This window comes from Crocodylus siamensis, chromosome 1 (assembly GCF_052110815.1).
Source record: "Crocodylus siamensis isolate JL-2025a chromosome 1, ASM5211081v1, whole genome shotgun sequence".
NCBI lineage: Eukaryota > Metazoa > Chordata > Crocodylia > Crocodylidae > Crocodylus > Crocodylus siamensis.
Genome location: NC_143395.1, coordinates 366,654,491 through 366,678,486, shown reverse-complemented (window position 1 = coordinate 366,678,486; position 23,996 = coordinate 366,654,491). Strand labels below are relative to the sequence as shown.

The following is a 23,996-nucleotide window of genomic DNA, read 5'->3' as shown; positions in this document are numbered from 1 at the left end:
TGAACAGTTCTTTCTCTTCCACATGGTGATTCAGTGTGGGGGAAGGGACAGAAGCCACTGTGTGGACACTATTTAAATGAGTAATTTAAACAGCTTATCAACAGTCTTCCTGATTCCCTCCCTACATCCTGGGGAGTGATACCTGCAAAACTTTCCATGCAGATCAAATTCTCATCATCAAATATGTTAGTTCTTGGGGCAAACCTTACTGGACCCCCTCAGTTACTGAGGATATCCCTCCATATAATTATATGTTATGCAGTCATGAGGTTATTTAAAAGCTGTGTATAAAATTTAAAGGCACCCCCTGCCTCCCTTTTCCAGTCAAGAATCTCCAAAATATTTAGGTCCTTAACTGATTACCCAGCCTTAAAGGAGGACAAAGACCCCTGACTGGTAAGAGAGGCTCCTCAACCTGTGCTGGCTCCCTCCCCTCTCTTCCTCTCCAGTGTATCACTGACAGGGAAGTTATTACCGGGGATCTGGGTTTTCCGCTTCCCACAGGAAAATGGTGAAAAATGCCAATTTCCTCCTTTACCCGAGGAAAACACACATTTCTCATTTTAACAGAGAAACGTGTGGATCATACACTTCTGCAATAGCTCTCTGCAAGCTGGTACAGTTCCAGCCTACAAGGAGCTGGGAGGAGCAGGAGGAGGGCAGGCAGGCAAGGGATGCCAGGTGCGTATATATTCACATGGCTGCCAGGAAGCCCGGACAACAGCTCCTGTAGGTAAGTGGAGGGGAGGGACTGAGGCCCTAATGGGGAGAGAGGAAGTTGGGCAGGGTTGGGGCTGGGGGGCTTGGGGCCAGAATTCATGGCAACCGGGCACTGGTAGGGAGAAGGTTGGAGATACGGGTAGCTTGTCTGGGGCGGTGGGGCCGGCTCCCCACCACCGTGCAGACTCCTAGAGGGGCAGGAGGGACCCGTGCCCCCCTCATCTGTGTATGGGGTGGGTGTGGGCTGACTGTTCCCTACCCTGCTGCCCTGCCCCGAGGTGCAGAGGGTGGGACCCGGAATGGCAGGGCAGACTGGGGCTGAGCAGGGAAGCTCCTTGATGCTGCAAGCCCCTTCTGCCTTGGTGAGGTACCCCCTGCCTACCTAGCAGCAGCAGGGGTGGCAGCACGGGGTTGTGTCCTTTGCTGCTACCAGGCAGGTATACGGCACATCACTAGGGCAGTTTGGGGCTTGCAGTGCTGGCAAGGAGCTTTCCCACTCAGCCCTGCCATGCTGGGTCCTGCCAGCTGCACTGCAGAGGCCCCAGGGGAGAGGAGCAGGACAAGGAGCCCAAGCCTGCAGCAGGCAGCCTGCACCCACACCAACTATAGGCTCTGCTCCAGCTGTGCTGCCTGTGGGGGAGGGGGAGCTGGGGTCTGTGCTTTGCTTTGCTTTGCTGCGTCTGGTACACAGTAGCCAGGGCTCAGGTGCTACTGCGGGGAGCAGAGGGCTGTGGACTCGGCAGCTAGGGGCCCCACTCTGCCAGGGGGGCTGTGGGTGGGGAGTGAAGGGCAGTGGCAGGGTCAGGGGACTGTGGGGAGTGGGAGTAAAGGCCACCAGCAAGGCTGGGCACTATGGTTTGGGAGTGAAGGGCCTGGACCTGTGTTCTGTGAGGTAACGGAGCAGGGGGAGCTCTGATTTTCCATTATAAAAAATGCAAAATGTATAGGTATTTAGAGTTTATTTTATTACAGTGACTGAAGCACTGGTAGGGTTTAAATTGCTTTAAAATTGTAAATATAACAATAAAATGTGTTAAACTGATACCTATATATATAGTGGCCTTTCATTTTAATCATGGATTTGGGGTTTTTAATCTGAGAATTAGTGATATTTTTATCAGAGAATTTGCAATTTTTTTATCAGGGAAAACCAGGATCCCTGGTTATAACCCATTAGTAGTTAGAAAGCATTTAAAAAAATAAAAAATAGATACAAAAAGCTGCTTACCAAGAAGTGATTTGTGGTTTTCTTTATAAACATTTACCTGTTCTGTCTGGATAGCTGTTCTAGAATATAAGCAGGGATGGCATACTAAGAACAACAACAGCTGCAAACTATGGCCTTGTAATGCAGAAGTAATGTGGCTGGAATTCATTTCTAACTGCACAGACTGTATTCCTACTCCACTGCAGATATTTTGATAGCTGAGAGCCCATCTCTCATGGTGTCTAGTCTGAGCATGCAAATACAACAGCAGAGGGCCAAAAGGAAGTGTACCACAGACATCACTATGTTCAAGGTGCAAAGGAAAGGCACAGGATCCTAACAGTCACTTCAGACACAGAAGCAGTAGCTAAATCCTAGAGTGACACAGAAAGAGTGGGTGCAGGGGCAGAGATGTTAGAATAAGAGGGGAGAGATTGGGAACTACTGCAGCACCTTTTCATAATGGTGGCGAACAGGTGTTAAGTACTGGCAGTGATGCCTATCCAGAGGCAGGTCCCTGCTGAGTGTCATACAAAGCCAGTCATCAATGATGCTGCCTCCAGTTCAGGCTTTTGTTCAGCACACTGTCTAGGCCCAGTTGCCAGCAATCATTCCTATGCAAGAATTCAACCTGGCACGCTGCAGCTTCTCTGCAGATACAATAGTGTACACATTCCAGTGTAGGGCACCAGTACCTCTTCCATACTGGTAAGTGCTCTTTCAGTCGTATGCTCTGGCATCAGCTGCTTAGGGCAAGTTCCTCAAAGCATTCAACAAAGGTTTGCTTCTTATATGGAAATTCTGGAGCCACTGTTGATCATCCCTGTCTGCAAAATATGATCCCAGCAGTTTGCTGTGATTCTCCTGCTCCAGAAAGACCGGTGCATTTCTGAGGATATGATAGTAATTGCAACCTACTTCATATCATCCAAATGTATCATGTCTGCTTCTTTGTGGACCTCCACATTCTCTGGCCTGCTACATCTGCATAAATCCCAACAGTCACTTCAGTATTTCCCTGACTGGATACTTTATGTCATGAGCCAGGCACAAGGCATTCCTCCCAACTGATCCATGGTTGTTTCACACCACTCCAGAACACACAAAACTGAGCAGCATGCTTAGCCAATGAAGCCGCAGGTGAACGCAGGGTGCAACAACTTCTGCTGTTGGAGCCACTGAGGTAAGATGATGAATTCCAACATATCACATACTAATTCTTGAAAGCGTTCTACTCTGTGTGCTGCTATGGAATTTAGACTATGCCCCAAGAGATCACAGCATCATATACAAGTTTTATAAAAAACCACAGCATGGTGACAGATAAGCTTGGCTTCCCATGTTACAAAAATGCAAATGGGAGAAAAAGCAACTTGCATGTATTAAGCTTGCAAGCTGATCAACAGAGTATGAAGATAAATTTAGTTAATTCATTGACAAGATAATTAATCACTATGGGTGTGTCCAGACAAGCACTGCAAACTCATCTGTGGTGCCACAAACTGTAAGCACCTCACACTCACGCATTTTCTGTGCTAATAATTTTCAGTGCAGCCATTTTTTTGATATCAGGATCTCTTGGTGTCATGAAAAACCCCCCTGCCTGGTGCCAGAAAAAAGTGGCAGTGTGCACTGCCTGAAACTGGAGCCTGGCTGGTCAGAGCCATGCCTTAGCTGCTGACCTGGCTCCATGTGCTTGGATTGCTGCCTCTGCAGCCCCAGGAGGCTCCCAGGACAGGATGCTGGGGCCTGCCCAGGTGCTGGTCCCAGCCTCCCCTCCCCTACCTGGGGCAACTTGACATGTACCAGAGCGTGTATGCAGAGGCGTTCCCTGGGGACAAAGTAGCAGCAGCACAAATATGTGCCACTGCTACTTGTCCCTGGAGAAACACATGTTCCTGCTCTTGGGCACATGCCCTATGGTTTCCATTTGCTATTGTCATTTCACCCCCTGGCTCCCAGCGCCTCTTTCCTCCACAATTTTCAAGACTTGAAAATTGGATACTATGAGATAATTTGCCATTATTTGCATTTCCACTGGAGAGGGTAATTAACCAGAGTTCATTGTACCCACATAACTCTATGTTGGTTACTGACTTGCTACAGGAGGGGGGTGAGGGTGTCTGTATGTGTGTGCGTACACACCTGTAATGTACAAGTAACGTGGGCGGAATTAGAACCTGTGAAACATAGAAGTAATGTGCGTATGTGTGTGTGTGTATATACTTACCTCCCTTCCCACCCCACACACAGAGTTTACTTGATACATGTCAAACCTTGCATTGGTGCCCAAACTCCCCTTTTCCTCCACATTAAACATGTGCCTACAGGTAATCTATGACATCTCTAAACAGTTCTCTAGTGCATTCGCACAATTCCCTGTACTTGTATCATCCAGCCCTTCTAGGGCTCATCCCTCACAAGGTCTAACAAGTGTCATGTAGGAATTCTCTGAGGACCTGTTTAGGGATGGATGTGGGAAAGAGCCTTGAGAGGGAGGAGTGAAAGGCCAGGAATTGGATTCACTGCCTTGTGGTAAATGTCCTCTGTGTTTGGAGGGGACTGTGCTTCTAAGAGGGAGAATTTTCATGTTATGACCAACAAAGCTACTGTCATGCAGGAAACTGCATGTGATAGGATATGTTGGCAAAAGCCACATTTTCATAGCTCACATTTATTTTCCTGCCCCCAACCACATGTGATCCAAATAGATGCTGATAAGAAAAAAGATTTAAAATGTGAACTATCAAGTCTTTCAAACTATCTTTGCAATTATTTTCAAATTGTTAGAAATAGAATATTGTTAGAAATGCGCAGCTTGCATCTTGCACCTGATAAGAAAGAAATACTGCCATGGACTTTTTTCTTTCCCAGCCTTGCTACAGCCTTTCTTATGCTAATTGCAGTTTCTCCCCCTCACCTGCCTTAAGTGTTTCTCATGTGGATTGCAGGAGCCAAAATTCAGTTATCTGTGTTCTTGAAAGTGGGGGGGGAAGTAAACTTTTGGTGACCTGTTGTAGTTTCTGAGCATGCTTAATTAGCTGATGCATATTTACTTCTCCACCCTGCATACTTAAGTAGTTAATTATACTATACATGCAATGTATGTAGTGATGTAACTTACATGTATGCTTGTATGAAACGGAAGTAAGCTGTAAGAGTTCCTGTTTCTGCACACGTGCCCAGGAGAGAGAAGATAAATTTCGCTTGCGAATACCAATGTAGGGCCAGAGTAATCTGAGTACCTGACTCTGCTCTGACCTTTGTTTGCAAACAAATGCCACCTTTGTGCCGTTTAATGTATGTGTGTCTGTGATTTTTTGCGGGCCTCCAGAGAAACGAACTGCTTTATGCATCAAAATTATGAATCAAGTAAAGGGCAGGGCCTACCAAGTATTTGTGTGCGCTTTGGAATGCTCTACTCTAGTGACCTGCTCACATTGATTTATACCTTGACTTGCAAAGCAGTGTCTCAGGCATACGGCTTAGAAATTCAAGAGCTGTATGAAGCAGTAGTCACATTAGACATCTGCACCTACTCCCAGTGTGATTGCCCTTTGAAACTTTCAATCTGGAACTCATAATTGAAATGTTCTTTAATGATACTGTTTTGACTGTACTATTTGTGACCAGGCAGCTGGTATCCTCCTAACAATTTTCTTACATGAGATTTTCCTGCTTTGGTTTATAAGTTGATTTTGGTGCAAGACAGGATGAGTGCAACTGCATGCAGTGGAAGAGCCAGGAAGCTGCTATTAATCGTAGAACATAGTTGCAACAGGCTGCAATCGCATAACATCTAAAAGCAAATTTTAAAATGATTAAAACATTCCAAAAGAGTACAAGTTCCTATTACATCATCACATCTCATGCACCTCACTTTGATGCCAGTTTGGAGGCTTTCTCTTATTTCTCTTCTTGTAAACAGCCCCAGAAGTGATGGGTGCAGTTTGATGAGCTATGGTAGCAATGGGTAGGCATGATCTGTCAAGATAACAGCAGACAGATCACAACACCCTGCTCCTAACAATATAATTGAAGAGAAAAATCTCTGTTTTTCCCATCTACTCCATAATATAACCAATTTGTCTTTGTACAGGAGGAGCTCATCCAATGTATTCATGCTCCCCCCAATTCTGGTTGGAATAGCCAGAAATGGGGAGCATGGTTGGAATGGCCAGAAGCGAGTCAAAGAGCCTGCATCTAAATGTAAAGGCAGCCTAAATAACTTCCAAATAATGGTTTGAAAAGGGTAGACAAATTATCTCACAATATACCATAAACCAGTGGTGAAAACCCTAGGATAGGTCCCAGAACCCTACAAAACACACAGCTCAGTGCTAATGCAAACACAAATATACATGTTTTGGCACATGACCACCCCTACCAGGTTCTCAGGTCAGGCCTTCATGATGTGCTTTGTATGCATACAAACCAGAACAAGTGTAACCATAGGTGTCAACTTCGTTTTTTGCCAATGGGTGCTTTCTGTTTTTGCATTCTCGTGCCAAGCCCCATTCACGCCCAGAATAGGCAGCGCTTTACTTCAATCTAGCTTACCCAACATAGCTCATGGGTGCTGAGCACCCGTTAATTATTTTCTGTGGGTGCTTGAGCCCTGGAGCACCCATGGAACCAGCACCTATGTGTGTAATTGTTTACTGTAGCTGCTGGGTGGTGTCCAAATATAGTAACAATAACCTACTGTTCCAAGATGAGAGAATGAAGGTACAAAAAGATGGGGTAATGCCAACAAGTGTCATCTATTCTTTGATACAAGGCAGCGGTCTGTAAAACTGAAAATTAAAGACTAGGTCCTTGCATGGAGTGCTCTGGTTACCAATTTGTGCAACCGTCTGACTCACTGCCTGGTAAAACTGAACATCTCGGTAATTGTACAAATAACCTTGTTTCCCCTAGATCTAAAAACATTCAAACTTGATACTGACTGCATTCTGCTCTTCAGTATGCAGTCTGACGTCTGCCAGTAGTTTCTTAAAACTACATATTTACCCTTCAAAAAGCAATTTCAGAATCTACAGTGTGGTGATAAAGCAGGAGAGACTATTTATAGCACAAATATAACAAAAGTAATCAAAATCATGAAAGAAGTTACTTCTTAGTAACTGTAATTCATCAACAGATGCTTCTACATATTCCTATTCACATGATTTAAGGTTGTGGTAAAGGAGCCTTAAATCCCATGAGTGTGAACATACAGAAGCTCCCTGAAATAGCAGTATTGGTATCCTCTAATGGTAGAGATAGCCACCTTAACGGCTTCTGCATGACAAAATCAAGATCCATAATGTAAATGTAAAAGAGAGGATTTTTTAACGTTTATGCACAAATGAACATCTAGCATTTTCTGCTTCATGAAAGCCTGTGTACATCAAAATATTTTCTCTCCAGTCTTTCAAAAGGTAAGTGTCACTCATGTCAGTGAATGAATATATTATAACTGAACAGAGATATGCATTTTTAATAAGATAGAATATGCTTATCTTTGTTAAAAAAGCATATCATACCAGTGATTCAAGAAAAATATTCCATCGAAGTAAATTGCTCTCAATCTAAACACTAAGTGAAAGCTCCACATAAGAATTTTTTTAAAATCTGATTGAAACTTATTGTCACAGGTGCAAATTTAAGTTAGCACTAAGTACAAGGCCATGGTGTACTGATGTCTCTGACCTAGATTTAGGAATTCGATTAGGATTTTGTGCAATCTTGGTCAATTTCTCTTTAGTCCCATTTCACTTTTGCCTCATGAAGGAAATGTATTGAGGCACTTCCATTTTTACCAATAAATGTCACAACAGGGAGTTAGACTGGGCTGACCATATCATCAGGGAACTCAATAATATGTAACACTAGAAGGCGCATTATGCAAATGAGCATGAATCTGTACACCTACCCAGTACAAACAGAAGAAGCAATGCAATGTAATATTGCTAGTTCATTCAGCTGCACGCTGCAATATGGTATATGTGTGTGTGTGCATATATGTATTTATGAAGTAGAAGAATAAGGGAGAAAGGCTGACTGGAAGAAGGTAGAGGGAAGAAAGCCAGTCATACAGAGAAAAGCGGAAGGGCAAGAATCCTAAAAAGTAAGATGATGTAACTGTAGTATGTAGAGTAATACAAGTCAAAATGAGATTATTTTCTGTGGCTCTCACATTTTGAAGCCACACACCACCACAATATTACATTAGTTAGGATAGAGACACTTTAATAATTTTTTCAAGCTTTTATGTCTATGTATAGTAAAGATCATATCAGATCTATTTTTGCAGTTATTTCACCTAGTAGGCACATATTTGAAATATAAATCAGCAATAGGAAAACATTAAATCTTTCCTAGGAGCATTACACTGCTTTAACTTAGTGCTCCTTCACTGAGAAAGTGGTATGACTGAATATGTATTTCATTTCTTCTTGGCCATCTGTTTTTAATGTGTTAGTGGATAGAGCGATGCAACAAATTGAAAAAAAACCACTTAACCAAAGTTTAATTACTATTAGGAACATGACAAGGTAACTTACAATACAGAAAAACTTGATAAACTGAGCAGGCATAAGTAGTTAAGATTAGCTATCCTGGCAGAGAAGCAATAAAATCCTAAGAATCCCCACTCTAACCCTGTTGCCTTATGGGTTGTGTGCCCATTTAAGCAACAGGTTAGGATCACAGCCCAAAGCCCTGTTCAATTATTACTCTGCTGGAAAGGAAAGGCAGTTGGTTCCCATAAAGGGCTGAGATAGTTCAATTAAGAGAACAGATGAATTCCTTTAGCATATTGTGGAGTAGAGGGAATAGGGCAAAGGAAAGAGCCTCTAGGTTTTTGCAGCCTATTTTGTTTGGGGAAATAACTTTGTTTTGCAGTGTTTTGTGTCTGAAGTAATAAAACTGTATTCTGAGGAAAGACCCTGAAAGAGACTCAGGATATCTAGTTGGAATGACTACAGTTTATTATAGACATAACCAAGCTTAATTTTAAAATAGCTAGCTTGGATATTGGTAACAGTCTTGCTGAGTGCACAGAGCTCAACAAGGGGTAGTTTCCCCTACAAGTAATCCTTTCAAAGGCATAGTAGGCTAGATTCTCCAGTTTGCTAAGGCTACTTTGCATTTTTTAAGCAGTACAACTACACTTAAATTGATTGGCTTTCCATCAGGAAATTTCCCCTTATGCACAGGGGACCTCCAGAGTGACAGCTGCCTCCTTCCCCAGCTGTCCTGGGGTAATATTGTGGTGAGGGAGGGAGTATGTTTAGACTGAGCTGGGGATGCGTAAAAACTAAGTTGCATTTCTATGAACATTCTTGGCTAGCATACTGGGAGCAGGTGGTCCTGCATCATGGAACTGCAACTTGTTCACTGAGGGCTTAGCTACCACAGCTTTGGTTTACCATCACCAGCACATGCACAAGCAGTTACTGTAGAGCAGCTCATATGTGATATGGTCCCACCTTCCTCCCTTGCAACTTGTACATATGTCCATGCCCAAACTCACAGGAAAGTTTATGTGAGTCTGCTAAAGGTGCACTGAATGCACATGTTAAAGGTTTCATTCAAATACTTTGGCTTTAGTTTACTTCATCTGAAATAAATGAGTTTTATTTCACTGTAGTTTGTAGATATGGTCAGCCCAGTCTAACTCCCAGTTATGACATTTATTGGAAAAAATGGAAGTGCCTCAAAACACTGTAGTCAAACAACAGGGTTGTTTGACACTTTCAGTAATTTGCCTTTAAATTTCCTGAATGGCCTATGGAGGCAAGATTTAAGTTAGTTATACAAAACTTATCAAAGTTTCAAATATCTGTGTAGAATAACTTCAAATATTTACCATTTAGTTTTACAAAAAATGCATTAAATGTCACTGAAGACAAATGGAAACAAATCTAGTCTGTGTGTGGGGGGAAGGTTTCCTAAGTTCAGTTGGAAACCAATTATATTCAAATTTCAAAAATGCACGACTGAATTAATCTATAACCTTCTGTAAAAAAATTCTCCAGTAGAAGGAAACCACACGTGAAAAATGGGAGGCAGAACTTGGTTTTGTTTTATATAACAAGGATATTCAGGCAGGTCTGAGTGAGAAGTTAAAATTAAGTTTATAATGTAATACTACAGGCTGTGGATGTTATCTTCCTTTCTCCCCCTCAACTCTATTGAAAACACTTGTTAAGTATATTTTATTCTTTATTTTAGAGCAAAATAACATGAAGCAAGGTTGTTTAATCTTTTTTCTTTTCAGAGACTAGCCTTAACACTGATATTTTATTCATTTCAAAACATGAAGTATTTATGACTCATTCTAATTTGCATACATTTTCTCATTTTATTATGAACATGGCAATTTTCCTTTTGCAGAGCCATATATAACATGGTCTCTCTTATTATGTCAAGTAACATTTAATAGCCCTTAGCTGCAACTTGGGACTGTTATAAAATGTGCTCAAGATGAGTCATCTTCATTCACTTTATTCTGGAATAGAAAGAATTTGTGAATGGATAATCTGCTGTAATTCACTTCTACAAAGAAAACCCATTCATACATTTCAAACCTGGTTTTCTGAATCATTCTAATGTAGCTGATGATTTCACTTTAGCAGAAGAAAATTTTGGCTTAAGAAAAGTTTTCACAAAGGCCAAGAACATTACTACTGCTATTAAAAATGGCTGTACAGATTTACAAGAGCTCCTATTTTAAAATATGTATAGATTTAAATCTAGCACTGAGAAACAAAGGCAGAAGTCTTGTTACCTACAGTACTTACCAAACAAACAGTCTTGGAATAGATACTGTGGGCCTGTTAACAGAGTAGTCAGTCTTTCTCTTACAAGGTAACCTGTTTAAACTGACTTTGAGTCAATAGTGGGCAAAAGGCACTAATATTTGACTGTTTGTGGCAAAAGCAATTTTTTTCATAAGCTTACAAGGCAGTTTATCATTTATACACCTGCATCTCACTTAAAATTCATATTTGTTAAACAACCTATGCACAATAGATAGCAACTAAAATTCGTGGCTGTTATCTGCAGAAGTGCTCCTGTTATTTCAGAGGAATTAAAAACAGATGAAATGAACATGGAGAAAAGCTGACAAAAATATATTTTCTTTCATTCCAAAGTCAGAAAGAGGTGTTTAAACAATCGTGGCAATTTGCTAAATTGCTCATATCAGCTGTACTATTTTTATGATTCCATCTTTTCCCTAGGTATTAGCGTAAAACCAGTGTTATACGAGGGAAAAACAAAACAACTCCAAAGTCGCCAAAATTCCAGCCAGTAGGAGCAAATGCACAAGCAGCCAAAGCACAGACTTCTCTGCCGGAGAAGAATCAAGGAGAAGGTAAAATGGAAGCCCACTTGGGGGCCATCCTTCCACATATCCCTTCTCTTGATGTAGGGAATGCTGCATGGGAAACCTCTTCACCCTTTGAGGATACGAGCACAATACATTTGTGGTACCTTCTGATTTAGTGTATAAGGTGCAAATCTACTCTCCCAGGTACCTTCTGCCATCATGTGACCTGGTAAAAGTGCAGTGAGTGCCATCTTATCCGTGGGAGCAACTCTACAGTTTTGAAAGGATTTTCTCTATACTGTTCTGGTCAACTGTTTCAACCCCCTCTCTTCCCCATCTCAAAATAGGCACATTAACTGCAGCATAAAGTTAGTATGGAGGTATCTGAGCTAGCTTTCATATTCAAAACCATCTAGCTGCAGTACGGCACAGCTCAAGGTGGGCTAACTTTACAAAGAGCTGAGTAAGTCAGTCAGGCCACACAGAACTCTATGGCTGGCTCAGTTCCAGCTAGCTCTGGTATCTTTATACTATGTGAAGCAGACATACTGGTAGTCTCCATCCCATCTTCATTCCAAACATGTGTCTCTTACCTTCTTACACCCTCTACCTCTTCATTATTTTTCATTTTACTTCTTTCCATTTAACTCCTCCAAAAGAAACTCCACCCCCAATTGTTAAACTAACATAAAGTTGGCTGCTATCACATCAGTCTATCCATGCAATATGGCTCCTTTTTTAAACCTGGGTCTTTCTTTTCTACAGACTGTAAACCAACGATAATCAACCATGTGCCATGAGATCCCTTCAAGGGTGTAACGGGGGAGGGAGGGAGGCATACAATGTTAGCACTGTTAGGTATGCAAACACAATTCACAAGATAAACCCAGACATTTCAAGTAAGAATCCGTAATTGTAAAAATATTCTGCCTTGCTGTGGTCTTTCTGAGCTTTTGCAATAGAAGAATTGCTCTATTATTCTTTTGCTGTCACAAAAACAAGTTAAAATTAAGAGCTGGTATTTTCCACAATGTGCCTTGAGTCTTCTTGAGTGCTTTGAGTCTGCCTTGAGTATTTTAATTAGAAGATCACTTTTGGCATTTAAAAGCAACCCAAGATCTACTGTGTACCACTGCCACATCACCCCCCCTGCCCAGCAAGTAAGTGTGTGGGGAGGGAAGAGGGGGGCAGATTGAGACAGAGGTAGAAAAAATTATTTGGGGGCGCATCTCCCCAGCAGGTAAGTCCCACCCGGCCAGAGCCCCACTCAATTTACCCCTGCTTCTGCCTCTGTGGTACTGTCCCTCACTGCAGGAGCCTCAATCTAGGCCCCACCCCTTCCCTCCCCCACGGACTGACCTGCTGGGCTGGGGCGCGCATGTGCATGCATATGGGCACTCAGCCCCCAACCCCAGCCTCAGTTTGATTCCAAGAGGCTTTGAGATCTACTGCAAGAGGCTCCGAGATCTACAGGAGATTGAGATCCACCGGTTGGTGACTGCTGGTCTATGGGAACTACCAGTAATCAAGACTAATAACAACATTACTGTTAATAAAATCAGCCATTTTGTTACACTGGCCACAAAGTATTAAAGAGCTGCTTTCCACTCCGATGTCCACAACAAGAAAGCATGAGAGAAAAATAATACCTTAAATTATCATAAATAATAGAAGAGAGCTCATCACAAAAGATTTTTAAAAAATCTAAGCCAAAAATAGGAGGAAGGGGATAGCATCAGGCTAAACCACAGCTTATCACTAGATCAGTAATAAATGGTAATGACAAATGGTCACAAGGGTATCAATCAAACGTGTTCTCTTGGGTGGGTTATACCCACCTGGAATAAGGCTTGAGAGTACATCTTTTTTAACACACACACACACACACACACACACACACACACACACACACACACAGCCTAGGGACAGACATTCAAAAAGCCTGAGCCTGAATCAATTCAATCTTTGCAGGCTAGTCTAATCTGCCTAGGCTGAACCAGCTTGCAACTGTACAGACATTCCCTCTGGACTGAGGAATGCAGGCACATGCCTGCAGTGCCTCAGGACAGAAGCCGGGAGGGCGAAAACTAAAGCAGCCCTCCCTTCCCTTCCACAATGCTGACCTAAGGTGGGGGTGTGGCCAGGCCCTGGCAGGACACTTTGATTAAGGAGGGGTGTAAATCCTCACCCTGCCTGCACTGACCCAGGCTTTTCTCCGCTTGCTTCTTAAGGGGCGGGAGTGTTGCCAGCCCCCAGCCCCAGGGTAGCACTTTAAGGAAAGGGTATGTGTGCAGTGCATGCATCTGTTGATGATATTGAGCTTTTCTATCTCCTTCTCCCTGCTTCTTCATACTGTCTGCAAACTTGACAGGCAAAAGAGCCAGCAAGGAACTGATTAGCAAGGAGCCAGGGGAGGGGCACTCTGAAGTGCTTTGGGTTAGAGTGCAAGGCAGTCGAGGGGAAAGGGACTTAATGGTGGGAGTCTACTACAGACCTCCCAACCAGGGAGAAGAGCTTGACCAGGAATTCTTGGGTCAGCTCACAGAGGTAGTGAAGGCTAAGGATGTGGTAGTCATGGGGGACCTGAATTTCCCGGACATCTGCTGGGAAGAACAGTCAGCCAGGTCTGAACGCTCATGTAGGTTCTTGGCCAGAGTGCAGGACCTCCATCTAACCCAGTAGGTGCACAGCCCCACCAGGGGGGACGCCTTGTTGGACCTAGTGCTGGCCACGGGTGATGACCTGGTGAGGGGGCTGCAGGTGCTCGACCACCTGGGCGACAGCGATCATCGCCTGCTGGAATTCACCATCCAGCGCAAGGTGGCAAAGGCACGCAGTAAGGCAGCGGCCCTAGATTTTAGGAGGGAAGACTTCAACGAGTTAAGGAGGATAGTTGGAGAAGCGCTGAGGTCCCGGGGAGGAGGGGAGCCAGGTGTCCAAGGAGAGTGGTCGCTCCTTAAGGAGATGATCCTCCAAGCCCAAAGGAAGGTAATCCCAACGAGGATCAAAGGGAGCAGGAGAGCACACAAGCCTCTGTGGCTCACCAAAAGAATCCGGGAATGTCTCTTTGCTAAAAAGGAGGCTTATACCCAGTGGAAAGAAGGGGTCATCACCAGGGAGGGCTATTCTGTAGTTGCTCGGGGATGTTGGGGGGTAGTTAGGAAGGCCAAGGCAGAGATGGAACTGGGACTGGCTTCCCAGATTAAGGACAATAAGAAGTCTTTTTTTAAATATGTAGGGGGTAAAAAGAAGGTCCCGGGTAATGTGGGGCCCTTGCAGGACGACATGGGTAACTTGGTCGTCACACCAGACGGCAAAGCTAACATGTTTAATGATTTCTTTGCCTCCTTCTTCCTAAGTAGGGACCAGAACAGCCACCTCCCTGCTGGGCCCCCCTCGGGCCCCGGGGGAGGCACACCTGGGCCACGGGTTAGCGAGGATTTAGTTAGGGAGCTTCTGGAGGGGTTGGACGTATTCAAGTCAGCCGGCCCGGATGATCTCCACCCTAGAGTTCTAAAGGAACTGGCCGAGGTCATTGCAAGTCCCCTGGCACAACTTTACGAGCACTCATGGTGCTCTGGTGAGGTATCGGAGGACTGGAAGAGGACCAACGTGGTCCCCATCTTCAAAAAAGGCAGGAAGGAGGAGGGAAACTATAGGCCGGTTAGTCTCACCTCGATCCTAGGCAAGCTGTTTGAGAAAATTATGCTGGCACACATCCAGGAGGGGCCAGCAGGGGACTGCATGCTTAGGGGCAACCAACATGGGTCCATCAGTGGAAGGTCCTGTCAGACCAACCTGGTGGCCTTTTACGATCAGATCACCAGATCATTAGATGCAGGGGTAGCAGTGGATATAATCTTCCTGGACTTCTGGAAGGCTTTTGACACTGTCTCTCACCCTGTTCTCATTAAGAAACTGCGGGGCTGTGGTGTAGACACCCACACAGTCAAATGGGTTGCCAACTGGCTGGAGGGCCGCACCCAGAGGGTGGCAGTGGATGGGTCCTTCTCAACCTGGAAGGACGTGGGCAGTGGGGTTCCGCAGGGCTCGGTCCTCGGGCCCGCACTGTTCAACATCTTCATCAGTGATTTGGATGAGGGGGTAAAAAGCACCCTGTTCAAATTTGCTGATAACACTAAGATGTGGGGGGATATGGGAACACTGGAAGGATGCAACAGGCTACAATCAGACCTAGACAGGTTACAAGGGTGGGCGGACGAGAATAGGATGGGTTTCAACACAGACAAGTGCAAGGTGATGCACCTTGGGAGGAACAACCGGCACCATACCTACAGGTTGGGGAACTCCCCTCTTATCAGCACAGAGGCGGAAAGGGATCTGGGGGTCATCATTGACTCCAAGATGAACATGGGCCGGCAGTGTGGAGAGGCAGTAAGGAAGGCCAACTGCACCTTGTCATGCATCCCCAGATGCATCTCCAGCAGGTCCAAGGAGGTGATCCTCCCCCTCTATGCGGCACTGGTCAGGCCGCAGCTGGAGTATTGCGTCCAATTCTGGGCACCGCACTTCAAGAGGGATGTGGACAGCATGGAGAGGGTCCAGAGGAGGGCCACTCGTATGATCAGGGGGCAACAGGGCAGGCCCTATGAGGAGAGGCTGCGGGACCTGAACCTGTTCAGCCTCCACAAGAGAAGGCTGAGGGGGCATCTTGTGGCCTGTTATAAACTAGTCAGGGGGCATCAGCAGGCATTGGGGAAGTCACTGTTTCCCCGAGCACCGCCAGGAGTGACCAGGAATAACGGTCACAAGCTGGCAGAGAGTAGGTTTAGGTTAGATATCAGGAGGCGCTACTTCACAGTCAGGGCGGCTAGGGTGTGGAACCAACTTCCGAGAGAAGTGGTGCAGGCGCCTACCCTGGGGGTGTTTAAGAGGAGGTTAGATCAACATCTTGCTGGGGTCATTTGACCCCAGTATTCTTTCCTGCCATGGCAGGAGGTTGGACTAGATGATTTGCTCAGGTCCCTTCCGACCCTACAAACTATGAAATTATGAAACTATGATAACACAGCATTTATCAGCCTATCAATGAAAGAAAAGCCTCTCTTATTAGTTCAAGATATTCTTAAACAGCTTTTCCCAAGGAAGGAATGGAGGGACATCCCAGCTGACCTGTTGATTAGCTCCAAAGAGCCCTAAGTGGACACTGTTCTGTCTGCCTGTTCCAGTGAAACTGGAGACACCCACAGACAGACAGCTCTCAGCATTAGCTAGCATACCACATGCCAAGGGTCCGTGGGGCTAGGGTCCATGCTGTGGGAGATGGGAGGGAGGAAGGAGGAGATCCTTACTTGGGCACTGTGGGGAGGAGGGGGACAGGGGGAAGCCAGGCAGACCCTGCTGTGCCTGCTGTCTCTGCAGGAGCTCTGGCTAGGGAGCAGACAGGTGGTGTCAGCCCTGTTCTCTGGAGCAGACAGCCCAGCCCAGCCCACCCAGCAAAGCATCTGGGATGCTGGGAGACTCTGGTTTAACTTAAACCAGGAAGGGGTCTGGGACAGACATTGCATAAAATGGTTTGACCAAATCTGTTAAGTCTGATACTACATTCAACCAGGTTTATCTTAAACCAATTTCAGTCATTTTGAAACTGGTTTATGTGCACTGAACTTATGTTCTGTTACAGGTTTAAGCCGCTTTCTCATCACTTAAACCAGTTTATATGCAATATCTGTCCCTAGGCACACAGACACACACACACACACTTTTACAACTGTATTAGCTTGTGATGCCAATGAAATTTGACTGAATTGAATCTACTCCTGGATCAAGTAATGGCACTCATCTTCTTTCCTTAAAGACTTGCCTATTTAATTGGAACTGGATTGATGGACAGTTCCAAGAAGCCAGCCAGGACTTAATGCTCTCATTTCAGGGTCACCAGCAGATTACCACCATCCAGATATATCTTTGAAGAAAATTTACAGTGACACTTAGTCTGGATGCACTATATTGTTGACCAAGAAGAATTATGAGCTGGGCTAATTACAAGCTTAGATTTCATTTCTGTGTACTTTTAAAAAATAAGTTAAAGCAAAACTTCACCCATTGCAGTTAATTTCAATTGGATTTATATCATTTCAGTTTAACTATGTGTCTCTGAAAATAGCTTGATATGAACAAAATCAGGTTCAGATACTATAGTCCCTATCCAAAGCAAATGCATCAGACATCTGCTATCTTCTCTAGCCACTTTTTTCTTTTATGTGGGGCAAACATTTTCCATTTACAGAACTTAACTCCCCAGAGACAAGTAGTGATGACAATAAATACTAGAAACCCACCCTATATCTGGTGAAATGCCTGAAAAGATAAAAGTGCTCAAACATCTTGTATCTCTTTATTAAAAGCAGCCTCCTTGAGATGTTCAACACTGAGCACTTAGGTTGTTTGTCAGGTCTTTTTATATTATTATTCTGGATCCTGGTTTTCTCTGATTTAAAAAAAATCCCCAATTTTCAGTTAAAAAAAGTAACCCCAAATCCACATTTTTCCATGATTTAAATGAAACACCACTATATATATACAGTAAAATCTCTGTTTTCCAGCTTCCCTGGGGTAAGGGGATTGCTGGTTATGGAAAAATTCTGCTAATCTGAAAACCCTTGGCAGGGGGTTTCAGATAACGTGGAGCAGGAGGGAGGGTGTGCGGGGCTGGGGGTGGCAGTGGCAGCACAGAGTGGTGGTGGCTGCATGTGAACCTTCCCTCCTCTCCACCAGCATCTGACCAGAAATTCTGGTTAATGAAAGTTCCGGTTAGTTAAATGCTGGAAAGTGGATATTTTACTGTATACAGTACATTACAGTGTAATGTACTCTCTCTATATAGTGGTGTTTCATTTAAATTATGGAAAAATGTGGATTTGGGGTACTTTTTTTAACTGAAAATTGGGGATTTTTTTAAATCAGAGAAAACCAGGATCCCTGATTATTATTCTTTGTAATGTGTCAAAAAACTACAAAAGAAAAAGTGAAGTAAACAAAGCGGCTAGACCAACGGGCTTCCAATTTGAGGAAGATTTGCAAAAAAGGAAATAGGAAAATATTTTAGGCAATTTTAGTATAAAGGAATCATGGAAAAAAGTATTTGGACAACACTTAACAATTTCTTGGACAACACTTGTTCATTACGCTTTATTCACTTTTACCTCAATGACAGGATATTCTATCTTCCCCTCAAGTACTGTGAAATAATTTCTACCCTGGCATGTTTCAAATAAACTCCACAAAACTGTCAGTTTCAAGGTTGACTGATTTGTGGCTCAAAAGGGAAGGAAAAAAATACAGTGCAACAAACATGGATTTCTGAAGAGGTTCACATTTTCCTTAAGGTCTTCTAAGAATCCTCAATATACTTCTGATTATACAACTATTCTGGCACACAGTACTGCAATTTCAAAACATTCAACAGAACCACACGCTTTTTTAGTAGATGGGGAAAAATGATTAATTTACATTAGTTAAAATCTTCTTTAGTAATCTAGAGAGTTTCAGTTAGGGTATAATTTCACCCCAGCCAGCGGATGAAGCCAGAATAGCTAAGATTTTTGATAGCACATAAAAGCTTTGTTAACCCCCAGAATTCAATTGTAGTTTTAAAAGCATCACTAACAAAATAGAAGTTTAGCTATAATTACAAAACTAAAGTTAGTCTTAACAAAGGTATTTTGCAAATTACTCCACGGAAGGAGTGGTCTGGATTTGCATAAAATATCTTAAAGCAGAGAAATTAACAGCTAAGTGCAGTCTCTCCTTCTCTCCTCAATATGTAAGAGTCCGTACTTGTGATGTCTCAGACTGGTATAAAGAATCTAACTTTTAGGACTGGGTTAGTACTGTATAGTTGACCTGCAAAACCTGTATCCAATTACATATATATAACATGCAATAGGCAAACCAAGTTCTTGGTGAAGATGTGTGTAGTCCCTTACCTGGTAATTTCCAGGCTGGGTATTTCAGGCTGTTCATGAGAAACAGGTCATCTTAATCATCAGTGACTGCTGAGACAGTTACCATTTCTCCAGGACAACAATATTCTTTGTAGAGAACTGAAGAGTGATTTTGAAGCAGTTTCCCTTGGTCCACTGATTCAATCTCAAAGAACTTGTTCATTATTCAAGAATATTTAGTGATGAACAACAGTATCTAAGGCCCGGGTCCAAAAAAGGGAGTTGGGCCTCATGGCACTGAGTATGACAGCAATTAAAAATTAAAAGGTGCTGGCTCTAGAAGTGGGATTCACAAGCCCAAGTTGGGAGCCTAAATTCCTTGTATTTTAAAAGTGAGAAATAAATACTTCGGATTGAGTTAATCACCACTAAGAATACTGAAGACAGGGAACTATCCAAAAAGCCACTCCTCCATTTCACAGACTGAAATTCTTACCTAAACCTAGGCACCTAAATCATCACTTTGTATAAGACTGGTTCACTTTGCTACTGGTATAACATTGTGCAGTTGTTCCCAGATACTTTAGACCAACAGGCTACTGTCAATTTTCAAAATTTCTTATGGACCCCCATGTACCGCGATCACACTTTTAACTGAAAACATTGTGAGAAAGTTTCTTCAGGGAAAAGGAGAAATTTAGCCCTAGGCTGAGTCCAGCAAAAGAGTTGTGTGTTCTTCACACCCTCAGAGTAGGGTCTAAGTGCTCACAAGCCCTGTTTTGGCCTTCTGCACAGGGCTAAATTTTATTCTCAGTCAAATGCCCAGCAGGTTTGAAATATCAGGCCATTATGTTTTTATGATGGTCCTTGGCCCATTTCTATAAGGTACTTATAGAATCACAGAATCATAAACGATTAGGGTTGAAAGGGACCTTGGGAGGTCATCTAGCTCAACCCCCCAGCTCAAAGCAGGATCATCCCAGCCAAGGCTTTACTGAGCCAGGTCTTAAAAATCTCCTGTGATGGAGATTCCATAACCTCACAGGGTAGCTTATTCTAGTGCTTTACTCCCCTCCTAGTGAGAAAGTTTTTCCTAATATCTAACCTAAACTTCTCTTGGTGCAACCTCTGATTATTGCTCCTTGTTCTGTTATTTGCCATCACTGAGAACCATCTAGCTTCATTCCCTTTGTAACCACCTTCAGGTAGTTGAAGGCAGTTATTATATCCCCCCTCAGTCTTTTTTTCTCCAGACTAAATAAGCCCAGTTCCCTCACTCTCTCCTCCTTAGGGTGCCTCAGCCCCCTAACCATTTTCACTGCCCTCCAGTAGACTCTCTCCAATTTGTCCACATCTGTTTTGAAGTGTGGGGTAGAAAACAGGACAAAATACTCCAGATGTGTTCTCAGTGCCGAATAATCAACTTCCCTCAATCTGCTAACAGTGCTCCTACTAATGTAACCCAGTATGCTGTTAGACTTCTTCACAAGGGCATGTAATAACTCCTCTTAAATTCCTTTAGTTTACTAATTCCTTACTAGACTGAAGAGCCTATTTTTCTGTTAATAATAAATGTTTCTGTTGGAGCTGACACTCCTTGGCAACAGCTGTCCTATGGTTAACCTCTTCTATGGTTTTCTTTTCTCATCTCCTGTGACCAATCACCTCTTTTACTTTTTCTACCAGATTGTTTTTTTGAACTTTTCTCCTCTGTCCCTAGTCCTGCTTCCTTGTACTATCTCTCAGTTCTCTTTAACATTTAACATGGCCTTGAGGACCACAGTTTTTCAGCTGCTGACCAAGGAAGTACAGTTGTAGGACTTCAGCCTGAAGGACTTAAACCTATACCTTCCACGTCTCAGGAGACTGCTCTAACCATGAGACTACAGGTAAAATTAGGATGGAGGCCCCCCACCCTGCCTACTGAAGTTGGCCCATTGGGCAAACAAAAGTGCAAAAATCATGGGACCAGGAGAGCAAGCAAGAGGAAGCATGACTATAATCCTGTGATAAGAGGTGCTCACTTCAGATGTGAGAGGAGCCTTGGGTTCTGGCCCCAAAACTGTTTACCAATTTTTTGTTAAAGATTGTGCATGCTGCTGAGAATCACATTGTATTGTAGGCTCCCATGTAGCACTTAACTGAAGATAAAAGACTAAAGGTAGAGAGTACCAGTAAGTTTCCTGATGCTGCTGTGGTCTGAACAGCATGGGCCTGGGCCAGAGGAAATATGAATGAGACTGTCCTGCCCTGTGGCAAGTTTTCCCCTGCCACCCAGCCTAATTTTTCCTCCCCTAAATTTCATTCCATGACTTCTGCTGTAATTATCTTATTACTCTTACTGTTGGTCCTGTTCTAATCCCCTTAACTATGGAAAACACTTTCCCCCACCTTCATCTATACATAATTCAAGTATCTGTAGATTTTATAAATCTATGCAAACATAATTCAAAAGTATTAATGTGAATTTAAAAAACTGTGGCAAACAAAATCAAATATTTGTCTACATTGCAGTGTACTGTATATGATCAATGTTATGCTTGAGGAAGAACTTAAACTAAGGAATATGGAGTGGACATCACAATGCTTGGTATAGGAAGTCAGAATCTGACAGATACTTAAACTACTGAGAATCAGATTTTGTTTCTCTAATTTACTGTTTCCCAAACTTGAACATACTACTATGAAAGCTTGAGACTAGGTCATTTGTAAAGACAGTGTTCCATATATGATAATAGTTGTGCTTGAATGGTAAAGAGAAAATACTAAGAACATATACAAATTATAGACTAATCTCTCTTTGGTACCAACTTTTATAGCAGTACAGTACTATACTTGCATTGAAAAACATGGAGAGACCAGGATGACAGGTGCCATTTTAATACCAGAAACGCAGATGCTTTAAGAAATGTATGCCTATATAGTCATAGCCTATTGTGACCCGTGGTTCTGCTGGGAATGGGAAACTTTTAACTTTCTGTAGTCTCTCCGAATGGAATGGACAGTTCTTATTTATTTACTAACAAATTGCCTGTCAGGAATGACGGGAAGGCAGGTGAGGACGGAGCACTGCTACCCACAACCCCATGCCATCGCCTCCTAGGAGCAGGGTGGGGGGAAGCTTGCCCCACTGTTTCCTCCTCGGCCAGCACCCTGTGCTGTCGCCTCCTCCAGGAAGCAGGACCCGGACAGGGGGTGCCCCCCGCTCTGTCCCCACCATCATGGTGGCGGCTCCACTGCGCCACCACCGCCTCCTGTCTGGAACGCTCTTGGAGCACTCTGATTGGTTGTTTCAGTCAGCATTGTGACTGGCTCCAAGACACCTGATCAGAGTGCAAATAAAGCATTACAGACAGACAGACAAAGGCTTTTATCATATTAGAATTCAAAGATCATTTTCTTCATCATTAAAAATCCTTAAGATTAATATTTTACCTGCAAACAATGATCAAACTGGTTTCTAGAGAATAAATAACTTAAAGCTGATTTATATCTTTAATTTCTAATGTTAGCTTTGCATGTAATAAGGAAAACCAAAATTGTTGCTATGGCATTTTCTCATTTGTACTGTGGACTTTAACAATTTTTTCTGCAGAACACAGTTTCACAAAAGAGGAAAAAAAAATCAGACTCGTTATGATAGTGAAATTTAAAAAGCGCCATATGTGAATACCAGGAGCAATCTTCTGCTCATAAGCCATTTCCTTTCTACAATTCTTTCTCCATTTTCTAGCATCAGAAAGTTACACCCTGAAACAATACCTTGCCTTTTGTTTATTCAGAAATTAAATCAGAAAATAGCAAGATAAAATATGATTTGCTTTACCTGTAATGCACTGAAACTGTCCATCTTCTCTTCTTATTGTAAATGCTTCCCCTGGATTAACTTGCACCAGAATAACCTTGAAAATAAGAAGTTGTTTAAATGGTTATAGTGGAATATGTTGTATAACCTAGTGCACCTGACAGGCCAGCTTCCTTCTTAATGCACAGATTCTTTACCACTTCTTACTGCTTGCTGTCTTTTTCCCAGACAGAAAGAAGCTAAAGTTAACATATAAGTACACGTGACTTAAGTATAGATGCTTCCTATAAGCAGGGATCCTGGTTTTCTCTGATAAAGAAAAATCCCAAATTTTCGGATATAAAAAAGTAACCCAAAACATGTACAAACACACACACAAACACACACATTTGGTGTTTTGTTTTTATATATATTCTAGAATGAATGACGGGCGGGGGGGAGTTGGGGATAGAGACACATGTCCAGCCCCATGGCCTCTGCCTGCTACTCTGGGTCCAGCCCTGCTTTCCCCCATCTAGTTATCGCTTCGGGTCCTGCCCCGCTCTCTCCCCCTCTGCCACTTTGGTTCCTGCCCCACTCCCTGCTTCCCTGCTGCCATTACAGGTACTGCCCTGCACCCCCCTCCTCCCACTGCCTCTCTGGATCATGCCCCAGTCCCACTTCTGCTCTGGGTCATGCTCTGCTCCATCCCCTGTTACTGCCACTCTGCGCACGGGGGTGTGTGGGGGTGTGGTGGCAGTGCAGGGGGTGGTGCTTGGCCACAGCCAGGGGAGTGGCCATGGTGCAGGGAGCACTCGCCAGCTGCATGTCAGAGTATAGAGGGGTGTGGCACACAGCCTCAGGGCGTGATGTGGGGCATGGCCACAGTGGGGGGAGCAACTGCCGGCTGCAGTTGCGTGGCGTGGGCAGTGGCCCCAGGGTGTGGTGCAGGGTGCATGGGGGGGGCGACGCATGGCCAGAGGGCATGCTGTGGGGAGTGCTCGCTGGCTGCGTGGTGTGGGGAGGGGCCCAGGGTGGTGTGATGCATAACCACAGGGA

The 23,996-nt window shown here is 43.6% G+C and overlaps 1 protein-coding gene across 5 annotated transcripts in view; it reads right to left on the bottom strand.

The window, feature by feature from the left end:
• FNDC3A (fibronectin type III domain containing 3A) overlaps positions 1-23,996 on the bottom strand; it is a 232,899-nt gene that overhangs the window by 113,308 nt on the left and 95,595 nt on the right. For all 5 annotated transcript variants that reach the window (XM_090025998.1, XM_090026004.1, XM_090026012.1 and 2 more), the window contains one exon: positions 22,980-23,055. In XM_090025998.1, coding sequence (XP_089882124.1) covers positions 22,980-23,055 — 76 coding nt within the window. The remainder of the gene's footprint in view (positions 1-22,979; positions 23,056-23,996) is intronic.